Here is a 13,987-nt window from a genome sequence, read left to right as displayed (position 1 = left end):
GAGACATTATCGATCTTAAATAATATTTTATTATTTTTAATTTTGAAAAACTTCTTTCGGCTGAGGCGACTGTAACGGGAATTGTTAACATTATTCTATAAGCAATGTAAGCATTTGGAAAAGAATCAAGTCTTTTTATTTGATTGAGTATCTCAATTAGAGTATTGTCTTCTACTTTTATGATTTTTCTTAACACTTTTAATTCAGAAAATAAGTCTAAACCGTCAATATCGGAGTGAGTATTATGTTTTAAGGAACATTCAAGTTTAAGACAATATTTTTTCAAATTCTCATCATCTAATGATCTCAATTTTTTCCCACTAAATAGAAAACCAAAAATATTTTCATATACTTCAAATTGTTCAAATTTATTTTGAAGTGAAAAGATGGCTTGGTCTACTATGTATAAGAAGTAATCAACTCTAAATGATTCTTCAAGAGATCTTGTGATTTCATTATCAACATTCTCATCAAATTGTTTTTTTCTATAAATTACACATTTCTTACGAAATACAGGTTCTATATTCATCTCTAATGCAATTTTCTTAGCCGAAATCATAGTACTTGTAAATCCTTCTTTTCTATATGTTTTAAAAAAAGAAACTAAACCTCTTAATTGATCTATAGCGACATCAAAATCTAACAAATATTTTAAAACACTATTTACAATATCAAATAAAAAATATAATAAACATAAGACACAAAACAAAAATAATATTAGAAATTAGAATGATATTACTGAATTCAAAAGCTATGAAGACTTGATTTCCAAAAATGAATCGGGCTGCTGTAATATAGTTTTCTCCAAATTTAAAATATAAACTATCAATAGAACGAGTAAATTTTTAAGCTTTGAATAAGAGAGATGTAAGATTAGAAAAAAGAAAGTGAGAAGAAATAGAAGGAAGGAGAATAGAATATATAAAAATAAAATTAGAAAAAAATAAGGTAAAAAAAAAAAGATAACTTGTACATTAAAAAAAAAAGTACACAACTTTTTATTGAAAAGTCAAAAAGTCATAGTCATATCTATCATACTATCACTTCATTGAGCCGTTTTGCATTTATTGTCTTGGTTCTAACAAATTTTTTTTAAAATTTAATCCTTCCTAATTATCTAAAAAATGGGGCCTTTGCATTTATTGTCTTAGTTCTAATATTATTTTTTTTAATTTAATCCTACCTAATTAACTAAAAAACGGGGCCCCCTAAAATTGGGGGCCTAAGGCAAAAGACTTTTTTTTAAGCCTTGCCAGCCGCCCCTGCGTACGTATTTCATCTGAAATATTGCTCCTCAAATATTTCACGAGTATTAGATTTTATGGCTTCTCTATAGACAAACTTGAGCATGCAATGAATATAATATAATGGAGTATATATTAAGCAACGGCAAATGGATTGCAGTAATTTATAATAATAATATGGTTACAAAATCACGTTAGAAATACAAAATGGAAGCATAGTACTTAATTAGTAGCAAGGCAACATCAATATAGGTAGAAAGAAAGCAAAGCATTTAGGAAATGGAGACCCAAAATGTCTCCCAAGTTGGTATCCCTTTGATCCTACTCTTGCACTTCCTTGGTCTTATGTATCCATTTTCACCTAGTAATTTTCTACTATCACTTTCATCAACGTTGTTCCAGAAAGAAAGCGTAAGTCTGCCATCGAGGCGTTCTGCTTTGAAGCAAGACTTGGGGGGAGTGATAGTGGTGGCTTTCAAGATTAAACGATCACCTTCGCGATGAGGCCTTAGTTGAAGACCATTATTAATTGAAGTGAGAGGAGGAGGAAAATGAGCTACTAGTGTTTTGTTAGTACTAGTAGTATGTTTTTTCCCACATTTTGATGGTCGTGAATAATTATTATTCTCGCTACTTTCGCTAATATGATCACTGCCTGTTTCACTCCCTAAGCTCTCAGTACACATCTCCAAGCTTTTAATGCTAAGGGTGTTAGACCTGCGCTTCACCAGAGGGTGAACGTACACTTGTTTTTCGTAATTATCATCTTTTTTCGGGTTACAAAGGTCATGTTGTATCAAACTCCACCCGTCGCCAATAATGTTATTGTTCCCCCCCTTCTTTTGCAATTCATTGAAATCACTCTCTTCTCCCTTTTTACACAATGCTTTCACAACTGCCTCCATGCACGATTGCAGAGTTGAGCTTGACCCCATCTTTTTTATTTTGTTTTTTAAAATTAACAAAACAGAGGATTTGTTCTGTTACTTGGTTTAAATATTTTTGGTATTGATCACAAACCAAAAAAAAAAAAGAGGAAGAGAAATAGAATGTGATAGATAAGATAATTAGTGAAAGGGCAAGGGTTCAATTTATAGAAACAAAAAGTACTTGAGAATTGGTCAGATACAACAGACAAGTGGTTCTCCTTGGATTATACTATACTTTGTTTTGATTGTTACTTAAAATATATATTCTATTGTTAACAATGAAAACCCGAACAACCAATTTGGTGTGTTCCCATTGTTACTTAATTTCTTTTTCCCTTTACATAATATTTCATAATACTATTTTACCCTTTACCTTATACTCCTTACTTAATTCTAGTCAAACCTCCTACCCTAGAATAATAAATGATATTTTAGTAAATTTATAAATTACAATACAATACGATATAGTCAAACCAAATACTATAAAAATGTTATTAAACAACAACAAACAATACAGTCTAGCCAAATATACCATACAGTTCAATACAATACAATACATTATGAAACAATGAGTAACAATGAATCAAACAGAGTGTTAAAGGCCAATTTGAAAGGTGTCACTGTCCTTACTTCTGCAGTAGAGAACGAGGATGAAATACTGGGTGAGAACAATTCCAACCAACCTTGTGAGAATTCTGTTTCGTGAACAACAACAAACAATACAGTCTAGCCAAATATACCATACAGTTCAATACAATACAATACATTATGAAACAATGAGTAACAATGATCCAAACAGTGTAAAAATCCTACTTCCTCAATTGTCAAGGTGTTTGATTCGTCTAAGATTTAAGAGAAAAAGTAAAACTTTTAGGATTTGTAGTATTATTAAACATGTCACTTATCAAAATATATACTAAATTATTTCCAGAAATATTGAGAATGAATTAATTATAATTAATAATAAAAAACTAAAGTCATGTAAAAATGAAACAGAAAGAGTAATTAAATTATGATAATGAGTTCCAAATACCAATTATAATAGTCTCATGATCATGGTTTTCCTTTTAAATTGTCTATACCCCCAAGTCCTAACTATGAAAAAGCAAAATAGAAAAAGATTTGGCTAGAGTTGTGAGAGGCGGATTTATTGGATGATGCAAAGTGCAGGAGCCAACTTTTGATGCCACTGAATTTAAGTTATACAAAGAATTTTTACATCATCAATTTAACTTCGTAGCATAATTCAAACTTTGAGAGTTAAATTTTTAAATTTCAATTATAAATTTGAACATGGAATCCTCAAGTTTTTTTGACTAATATTTACATATTTAGAAAGTATATAAAATATTATTAATCACGATAATTGATAATTCAAAATATTTAAAAGACATATGGAAAAATCACAATATGAATAAGATAGTTTGAGTCTCTAAACACAAAAAAATATTGATTATTACAGTTGTTAAACCCCTTAACTTCTACTCTGCTAATGTACAAAATATACGGACGAGGAAAAGTCGAAGAAAGTGGGATGTAAGAATAATTCGAAATAGAACGAAGCTAATTGGCCATTGCTTCCTTGGTGCTCTTTAGCATTGACATAGGTAATAAAAACTTAATAACTTTGATTTAAATTACATTTATTTAAGAAGTTCTTGAACGTATATAAATTATTAATTTAAAACTCAATAATTTTTTTAAAAAAATTCTTGAACTCATAAACTTTATTTGACTCTTTAGTTTAACTTATTTATAATTGATAAATTCGGATTGGTTAGATTAGGAATTGATGTAGAACTTTTAGACTAAAAGAGAGTGAAAAAATATTTCTGTCCTTCCTTAGTAAGCCAACAAAATGTTCCAAAACAAAGGATTTCTCAATAGCTTGTGTTTTTAAGAGTTTAACTTCGACTAATGATATAAAGTAGAAATGTTTATATGATCAAATCATTTAAAAAATAATTGTGGATTATTTTGTTTAGACAAATTTTATATATATATATTTCTTCTTTCTAATGCGTAAAACAAATATAAGACAACCACTTTCTTGAATATTATGATAATATTGTCAAACATTTAAATTACCAACTGCACAAACATATACCAAATTACTGAAGAAATGGACCATAATTAATCTTCTTTTAATTTTTTAAAGAGAAGAATTTAAGACGTGCTAAAGCAGAAGTTTGATTTGTGCCCTGTCTGGGGCACACACCAACAAAAACAACATAAAGTGCTTTTTAATTAGTTTGAAGCTTTTGCTATTGGTCCATCTATAATCTAAAAAAATAAAGAATCGCGCATCAGCTCGAAAAAAATCGACAATTGTCGAATGAGTGATTAAAATTTATTCGTAAATCAACATTTGTCAAAAGACTGTTATGATTGTGATTAAGATTATTTTTAAAGTTAGTAGGTAGGTGCAACAAATTAAAGGATGATATTAGTATCTGATTAATATGTACGCGTTATCTGGTTGGCTCATTAATATGCAGTATTTAACCACTAAGAAGCAAACAACTTAATTCCTTTATCTCTCATTCAATGTTTGTTTCTTATTTTTCCTTAACCTTTTTCTCCACTACACTGTACCTACTCTAATCTAATCACTCCTTAGTTCTCATCACAAGTGTACCTATGTCAGAAGATTTTTTAATTTCAATTTTTCACATGATAAAATTAAAAGATATTATAATGCATTCCACATATCTTTAGTATAGGCTCACAAGATTCAAGACTTTTTTACTTTAATTTTTTAAATTTTGTGTCAAGTTAAAACTAAATAGTACGGAGGAATATATATAGTTTTAGTGGAAAGCGAATATGCATCCGCGCGCACTCACTATGACAATAAATTATGTTACTTCAAGGTCTAGATTAAAATTAAATATACATCCCTGCTAAAAAAATGAAGGAAAATAATTCAAAAAGGAGGAGTGGAAATTAAACTGTCTATTAATTAATGACAACAACTAAATTATCGTTAACTATGTATTTTTAGGAGCAATTAGCATTCTTTCGTAAATGTCCCTAAAGCCTTTATTTGACCTTATTAACTTGATTATTACCAGCTTATATATGTAATATTGTGAGACTAATAATCCATTCTACTTTCTTGCTTTTGTAATCTGTCCTTTAAATATTTGCTTTTTTAAAAAAAGGACCATAATCTGTCCTTTAAATATTTGCTGCTGATTCATTTTCTTTTTATTGAGAGATTTGTCTAATATTACCCGACCATTGCTTAGTATACATTCCTATAAGCCTAGTAATATCATTCTTTTATATGGTGTGTTTAACTAGACACACAAATTTTAAAAAAGAAGAAGTCTTTTGTCCAATACCAAAAATATTCTTAAATTTGTGATTTTAAACCTGTCGTGTTATTTCAATGGCCGTAAAAACATGTTATTAAAGCGTAAAGGTAGTTTGAAGTACATTTTTCTTTAAATAGACTATAAAGTCGCATGCATGTATTTTACAGTGAACACAGCACATTATGTGACAGTTTGATTACACTAATAACTTTTTACATAATATGGCAGCAATAGACTTACTTCCCTTTCTGCCCTTCATTTCACATATGCAAATTTTGAACATAGATTCAGTCGAATATCATCTAATTTACTGGAGTTGGAATTTTATATAGTAATATACACAGTCTACTCATTGCATTTTTCACAAAAATATTAATGAACCTTCATATTTACAGCAGGTAGATAACTAAAGTTGAAATGTTTCAGCAAATTCCAACTGATGGAATTGTAGCCAAACTATAATTTAATCGTCTGAAGATAACAGTTACAACTGACGATTATAAACCAAAGTCATCATTGCTGTATGATTTTACTAGCCTGCCTGACGCTAATGGAACTCAAGAACCAATTACACCATATGTAGCTTCATTGAGTAGGTTCAGTGGTATATATATACCTTTCTAGCTTGCAGGTGTTTCTGAATGTTTACATGAGATGCGAACAGCTTAGCTTCTTCCGTCTAGGTACTTCTATGTTGATTTAGAGAAGCTTCCAAGAATTTTCCGCAAGCTTTAACTGATATACATGAAAGCACTAGAACAAGGTCTGAAACGCACAGGTCTACTTGGGTGGCCGCTCTAGTGCTATCCAACCAAATTTCCCTTTTCGGAAATCTTGCAAAATACGAAATGCTGCTTGATTATTGTCCGCATTAAATAACTGAACAGCCAGCTTCTGAACAAATCTGCAACCAAAACAAATAAAGATCAAAATGGAAATATAGAACAAATCCTTGCTGGGGAACCCATAACTTCACATGCACCCTTTGGGTATAATATGCCATACGCACATTTTACCACAGCGCCCATCTGCCTCAATCTTGTAGCGGTCACAAAGAGCTTTATTACCTGGTCAGAGTGACCCATGTCAGAAAAATATAAGGCAGCATGCATACAAGAAGCTTAAAATGAACTATTTAGGGACAGCCAACCCCTAATGCAAATGAGTTGTTACATACAAGAGGCTCAAAGTACATGCCGAGGTGCAATAAAGATCTAACAGGATGAGTAATTAGTCTTATCATCTAAATAACATCCGGTAATGAATTCTTCAGCAACGTGTTACAACAAGAAATCTACCTACACGAGTGAATAGCATGTGCTATCTGAATGACAGGAAACTAACCAACAGTTGGAAGCCTTGAAAGCATCTGTACAAGAATGGCTGCAACATCTGCAGCATCATAAGATCTCTCTCCAATATCATCACATATGGCAAGCTTTATTGCTGCTGTCTGATCACTGATCCTCATAGGAATTATGCCAGGTGAATCCAGTAGCTCTAGATCTTTCCCAAAACGGACCCACCTTTTAATAAAAATGAGCAGTAGACAATCAAAAGGAAGAAGAGTCTGTAAAATCTAACCCAGTCTTTTCAAATTAAATTGATGATAGTCTTCCTTCTTGCATAACAATTAACAATTACATGGACCTAAGTATGGTGAAAATTTTCACTCAGTTTGACTTAGCATATCATTTTTTTAAAAATAGATTGCTATATATTAAAAAGGTACTCCTATCAATTTATATGTAATGCTTGATTCTAAAATGACTGGAAAATCGAAGCGGTTTAAAAGGAATCAGAATGAGATGGTGAAATAGAGAAGAAGGTACAACCCTGTCACCCCCTTGTCACTTAAAAGTAAAGAAGAGATTCACGCTTTGGAATCAAAATTTTGTGGGATAATTCATGGAATCTAATGGCGAATGAACTTGCCGCAAAAGAAAAGAGCAAGGAGCGATGGACTTACTTCAGCTCTCTGGTAACACCTGGTCTTGGGGCTGCAGCACACATCCGGCGCTTCAGCAAACGATTTACCAGAGATGACTTACCAACATTTGGATACCCAACTACACCAGCTCGAACCTGTCAAATATATAAAATTCTCACTCAGAAAAAAATAACACAGAAGAAGCAGACATGAATATCCTATCTAAGGAAGTAGTTCCATAATTTTGTCATTTCATCTACTAGTGAACCAAATAAGAATTTTATATTCTGTTACATAATTTCCATATGTTGTTCATCAGTACATTGGTACAAGATTACGGCAGCAGAAATAACACTTTTCCCTGGTGTACATTCAAACCCCAAATTATTAGACAGTAAGACTTTGATGTTCGCCATTGAACTCCTTGCATTTCTTTTATATCACAGTAGATCCTTCCAATGGTCTATATGTAAAATTGTAAATGATGAAAATGACAGATTAAATACAAAATCACAATTAGAGTGCTGGCATTAGTCATGAGCCAACTGAATTGGTGGTTTGAATGAAAAAAATCATTGGTACTTGAAAATTGAAATGTGCTCACACATCGACCAGTTTAAATGCTTCTGACGGTCAATATGTAAATGATGAAGATAACATATAAAGTTAAAAATCAGAATTAGATTGCTAACATCAGTCACGAACCAACTGAATTTGATGGATTGAAAGTAAGTAATCACTTAAGTTTCATTTGTCTTGACAATTGTAATGAGCTCACAACAGATCTACAGTCTAAAGGCATGGATGATATGAGCTATTATCAATCTTAGTAGACTCACTGGGCGAGGAAGTAGTCCTTTTGCTTTACGTTTTATGTTCACAGTACCCGCTAATGCTTTCGCCAACCTTCCAAGCTTAAGTGCTCCCTGAAATTTGTCCAATACATGAATTAACAAATTATAAAATGACTGTTTGTTGGAGCAGAAACAAGTAAATGCTATTCCAATCACCATTCCAAGCTGGCCATTGGAGAAAACAACTTTAATCCCTTGATTAGCATAATAAGTTGCCCAAGCATTCCGATCAGCAGTTGATATCATATCCTCTCGATTCAAAACCAAAATCCTCTTTCTGTTGCCAAGCCATGAGTCCATCTGCTCATCAAAGTTGAATTACTAACAAAACAAATAGATGAAAGTTGAAAGGAGACAAGATAAGAATCTCACATGCAATAGGAGTCAAGAAAATTTATTAATGGCTTGGTATACTGAATGGAAGTCAAGAAAAGGAATTATGGACTGCACATGTATACTCTATCCTGATTCAAACGAGATTCTTGAGTATCTACTTCATAGCACACTATTTGCATCATTGGAAAAAATTTCCTACATCTCATTTGCTCTTGTTTGGCTGTGCCAAAGGGGAACAGGGTCAGAGTGATACCTATGAATAATCTACTCTTTGAAGCTGCAAACCATTAAAGTGATCCAAGGTTTTGTTTAGTATATTATTAATTTCCAAAGTTCAAAACACACTCCCTGAAGTGATTAAACTGCAATTCAATAGGCACATTTCTAAGCCAGACGAGGAAAACTCTGAGATGGAGTATCAGTTTATACTAATCACAAGCGCGATGTAGAAAGAATAGGCCAGGCCAAGAGGAAAATAGCTGGCCAAGTGTTATAGAGGCAATCCATATGCAAAATACCAAGCAGTCCCATTTCTAATCAGAACTGTCAAGCATAATATCAGATCTCAAATGTGAAATGTACTCCTAAGCACATCCTCCAATTCAAATAAAATATAATGATCGAGTTCTCAAGCTGTTTGCAACACTCAAATTTTACACAACAAGTCTTAAGTGGTAAAGATTGTTTAGGATGGCACAGTGGGCCACATCTACCTAGCTGTTGGGAAAGCAGGCTAGGTTACTAGCACATCACTCAATACCCTAGCGAAAATGCAAATATAACAAAACATTCAATAATCTAGCCAAAAAGCAAAAAGGCAAAGCATAAACATGTAAGTTTCTAACCTGTGGATGACTTGTGGACACCGGGATTCTTGCATCTCGAACCTCTATGACAACATCCATTAGTTTCAACTGTTCCTTGAGCTCTTTCTCAGTTTTCGCAATATGACCAGGATACCACTATGTAAATAATAGACACATAGTGTTAGAAGGTCAAACATTCAACAAGGAAACACATGAAAAGTTTGAAACATACAGAAGGTCAAGTCCGCACCCTGAGCATACCTGAACTGGTCGTAAAGTCTTTGTCCAATGGTAAAGATCGGTTTCTAGATCATTCCAGTCATATTCTTCTTGAATGTCTTCAAAAGAATTAAAAAGTTTTGAATTCTGACTGCCAGACCCTCCAGCACCTTTCCAACCAACAACCTGAAAAGTTCATTCACAAGAATGTTACTTCGTGTAATGGATAGTTAAAGAGACCCTTCTAGGAGAGTTTCCAGAAGTTTCGTGTAATCGATAAAATAAAGTTAGACCAAAAGTTCAATAAGAGCAAGAAAAACTTGATCAGCATTTAGATGACATATAATACCCACATAAGAGAGCATTTTTATGTGTCTAAGTGTTGCATGTGAGAATGAATTAAGAAATACACCACTATTGAATATTGTAGCCTAAAAGAAAAACCAAAACCTAATATAAACCACAATCCATGAATGTTAAGTTTTATACTTGGGCTGTTCAAAATTGAACGTAACCGATAAGCCAACCGTAAAATTGGCTTATTGGTATTGGGTTATCGAATAAACAGTTGGTGAACTGATTAGAATTTTATATTTAACGGCTTATTGGTGTAGAGGCGATGATTCAATTTCCTTATCCGATAAACTATTAACCTGTTAAGAGTTATCATACTTAAACTTTTATCTTAGATATATTAGCCTCATATAATATATTGCCATAATATATTATATATTGTTAGTCCTAAAGCCGTAAAGCCAAAAACTGAAAAACCTACTTACTTTTCTGTTGTATTAACTATTATATTATTATTAATTTATATTTTTTGCAGTATATAAGAATTTTATAATTTAACTGCATTTAAAATAGTGAAAAGAAATTCTTAAGGTGCGTTCATGGAAAAAAAAGGGTAGAGGTTAGGCGATACACCATCCGATAATTGTTAATCCATTATCGAACCAACCATATATTATTAGTTGGCTAGCGAATTAGTAAATTTAAAAACCGACATCCCATAGGCCAAACCATTAAGCGAAATTATCCGCCCGATAAGCAGCCCTATTTTACGCTATGAACCAACTGCTACATGAGACTGCATGATAAGAATCGGGTTACCAGAATAAACAAGAAAATAATGCGGAAGCGAAATTATAAAAATTAAAGACAGAAATTGAAAGATATGCGAAATTCAAGAATACAATCCCCAATTTCAAGATAAAGTGCTAAGAACCCTAATTGATCTTAGTATTCAAGATTAGCGGATTAAGACTAATTATGATACTAATAGAGTCAATTCAAGAACTTAGATACAAAAAGTGATCTAGACCCCTATTACGAAGAAACTAGAGACAATAATTAGTATAAGACTAATTACCTTCTTTAATTTACGAATAAGAACCAAAGATATCAAGTTAAAGAATTAATCTAGCCTCTTAAGAATCGTTCTTATAAGGTTGTAAGATAAATCCCAAGTAGCCACACACAAAGGTGTAAAGAAGAGAAACTCTCAATGAATAATAATGTTAATTACGTCTGTTCTTAAAATAATAAAATCAACCCCTATATATAGGGAAAACCTATCCCAAATAGAATGAGATTTAAATCCTACTTTTATGAAAACTTTTAAACTTGAAAACTTGTAAACTAGGAAATTTTAAACTAGGAAACTTTAAAATAAAGGTTTTTAAACTAGGAAACTTTGACCAAACTTTGACTTTAACCATTCAGCTTTTTGGACTCTTTTATTGGGCTTCGTGTGGCCCAATCTTCTCTCTTTTGGACTTGAATTTGGAGACCACTTTCGTGATAAACATATTCTTGATTTTTCAATGAAGCCCGTCAACTTTAGTACAAGTAGGCTGACATGGATGCTATCACTGCATTAATTTTTGAAAGAGATCTGAGGCTGTCATATATTCAATTATGGATTTTTTTTTTGTTTATGTAAACAGAATACTACATTAAATCACATTAGGTGATAAGAACCGATGAAACCTAGACCAATGAAGTCAAAATGTATACTCTCAATAACCGCTAAACTCATTTCTGGTTATTCCTCAGCCAATAACATCAAAGCAAGGCACCCTTCGAAGACAAGAATCCTAGCTTGAAATAACCGCCACATACCATCTTAAGAGAAATGACTATAATTCCAAAGTCTTGAGTAAGCTTCAAAACAACCACATGGGAACATCATCTTGTGCCCATGAGTTGGAAGAGAAGTCCTAACTGGTCTGTATTGAAAATAAGTATCCTACAAGAAGCATCTTCATTCTTCAACCGCTGTGAAGCACTAATATCCAGAACATAATACTACTGATGCTTGAGCAAATAAAAGAGCTGAGAGATCGAGCTCCTTTAAACTTGCACTGGGCATGGCATCCTAAATACTGATGTCCTGCCTTTACTCGACTTTGTATTTCTTCCCTGGCATTACTTAAATCTACCCATTGCACTTGAGTTATCTCATGCTCGTTCACCTTTAAGTCACACTTTATTCAGCAGCTCACACCATCTTTATCATACCTTCATTATAGGCCAAAACTTGCAGCCTCTGGAGCCTACCTTACTTGGCTTCGAGGGTTACACAAGTTCTACTAGAGACAATCCAATTATGTAACACTACATTTGGTTCCTCCTGACTATGTCCTAATTCGATAGATTCTCCAAGAACTATTTTCACATCCAGCTTATCCAATCTCATATCCATAATTAAAAAAAAATCTCTTGGAAGGGACCCTTACAAACTCCCTAAAGCAATATCTATGACACATTAATAACTTCTGGTGTATTGCTCCTTTACATGGACTAAATACCAGAGAATGCTGCTTCCTCCTCTCAGCAACAGTCCTTTCCCCATGGTCTCACTCTCAAATTTGAAGTTTGTTTCGTCTCAACATCTCCATCTCTAATACTCTGAAGTTCTTCCTCCATCTGAATATCTTTTTTGGCAACCATTAGGGAATTAAGCAGTTTTTTTCTTTTAACTATACAAAGTTATCATTTATCCTGCTTTTTATGTACTTCTAAAAGTTGTATTTCAAAAAATAAAATTAACATATTTATGTTCTAAAATGGGATAAGGGTCTGAAAAATACCCCAACTTTGATCGAATTTGTTGTTGCGATACTAAACTTTCATGAGGACTTATTACCTCCTTAGACTATTTAATACCGTATTTTAAACATATATATTTGACCAGGTGGACATAAAAAATAATGCAAAACTATAAATAGTAATGTGTCCACGTGGGCACATATATACCTTTAAAATACACTATTAAATAGTTCAGGGTAAAAAATACGGTATTAAATAGTCTAGGGAAAGGGAAGTAATAGGTCCTCGTGAAAGTTTAGTATTGCAACAGCAAATCCGACCAAAGTTGGGGTATTTTTCAGACCTTTATCCCTTCTAAAATTAACAAAAAGTTGGGATTTTAAGTACTTTTTACGTAGTTGCTAATTAAAATAGAAGTCTAAAATATTGATGTTCCAATTACAGAAAATTAGATGTCTTGGCGAACTCCGTTTGTTCATTTAGGGGTTGGATGGAGTACTATGCAACTATTGGCTAATTTAGCACCTTAAATACATAAGTAAATGAAGTGAAATTTTGTATAACGCATACTTCTCCACTAACTACAAGCAGATATTGCAGCACCTCAGAGAGCTATAAAACAAGTTATTATGCTGCTTCAAAGCAAAAGGGCAAAATAAAAATTCAGCTTTCAAGCTTTTCGCTGTACCAGCGTAAATATAACACGGGAAATATTATACAGTTTACCTGAATTGTGGAAGAGAGAGAAGGAGGATTGGCCGAGGAGATGGCTGCCGGTGGTTGATTGTTCCGGCAACTAAGAGACCGGCCGCCGGCGAGTGTAAGGCCAGCGCTGTTCAGCAACAAACCAGGGAACTGTGTAGCCATCGGTTGCAGATTATCGCTTCAGATTTACCACTGCACAAGGCATTTGAACTAATACTTTGTAAAGCTTGTTGGTATGCAAAGGATATTTTTTGGGTCTACTTTTAAAATAATAATAATAATATTGCTTGTTAATAAATAACGAATTTATATACTTTAGAAAAAAATAGAAGTATTAGACAAATAATTATCTTTATAACTTTGACTGCAAAGGTGATTTTTTGTAAAATAAAACTAAAATCAACCAAACAGTTTTGGTTCTTACTTAAAACTTAGTTTTGGAAAATTTGAAACAAACGTTTATAGATCCTTCATGTATTCAGAAGCCTCAAATTTGTTTTGCTCTTCCTATTTTCTTTAAAATTCATTGTTCTCATTTGGAAAATCTATTATACAAGGGAAAGAAGCTTAATTATGCAGGACCCAAAATA

At 32.6% G+C, this 13,987-nt stretch overlaps 2 protein-coding genes across 2 annotated transcripts; both read right to left on the bottom strand.

The window, feature by feature from the left end:
• Positions 1 to 1,516: 1,516 nt before the first annotated feature.
• LOC107061571 (protein FANTASTIC FOUR 1-like) lies at positions 1,517 to 2,179 on the bottom strand. The gene has a single exon (XM_015311011.1). The coding sequence runs from the start codon at positions 2,177 to 2,179 to the stop codon at positions 1,517 to 1,519; it is 663 nt and encodes a 220-aa protein (XP_015166497.1).
• A 3,671-nt stretch (positions 2,180 to 5,850) lies between these two features.
• Positions 5,851 to 13,657, bottom strand: LOC102598295 (DAR GTPase 3, chloroplastic). Its single transcript, XM_006352716.2, has 9 exons — positions 13,419 to 13,657; positions 9,681 to 9,824; positions 9,459 to 9,575; positions 8,434 to 8,577; positions 8,263 to 8,349; positions 7,463 to 7,578; positions 6,838 to 7,019; positions 6,503 to 6,560; positions 5,851 to 6,397 (listed from the first exon to the last, which is right to left on the bottom strand). Exons 1-9 carry the CDS (start codon positions 13,557 to 13,559, stop codon positions 6,274 to 6,276), a joined length of 1,113 nt encoding a protein of 370 aa, XP_006352778.1. The 5' UTR covers positions 13,560 to 13,657; the 3' UTR covers positions 5,851 to 6,273.
• Positions 13,658 to 13,987: the final 330 nt, after the last annotated feature.

The sequence above is a fragment of the Solanum tuberosum genome, unplaced genomic scaffold, assembly GCF_000226075.1.
Source record: "Solanum tuberosum cultivar DM 1-3 516 R44 unplaced genomic scaffold, SolTub_3.0 scf00150, whole genome shotgun sequence".
NCBI lineage: Eukaryota > Viridiplantae > Streptophyta > Magnoliopsida > Solanales > Solanaceae > Solanum > Solanum tuberosum.
This window is presented reverse-complemented; position numbering and strand designations above follow the sequence as displayed.

Excerpts from the sequence above, each read along its gene's own strand:
- LOC102598295 (XM_006352716.2), bottom strand. The coding sequence starts at position 13,559 with ATGGCTACACAGTTCCCTGGTTTGTTGCTGAACAGCGCTGGCCTTACA. Across the intron at positions 6,561-6,837 it reads TTCAAGGCTTCCAACTGTTG|GTAATAAAGCTCTTTGTGAC; the intron begins GTTAGTTTCCTG and ends CACTCTGACCAG. Across the intron at positions 6,398-6,502 it reads GATGGGCGCTGTGGTAAAAT|ATTTGTTCAGAAGCTGGCTG; the intron begins GTGCGTATGGCA and ends TTTTGGTTGCAG.
- LOC107061571 (XM_015311011.1), bottom strand. The coding sequence starts at position 2,179 with ATGGGGTCAAGCTCAACTCTGCAATCGTGCATGGAGGCAGTTGTGAAA.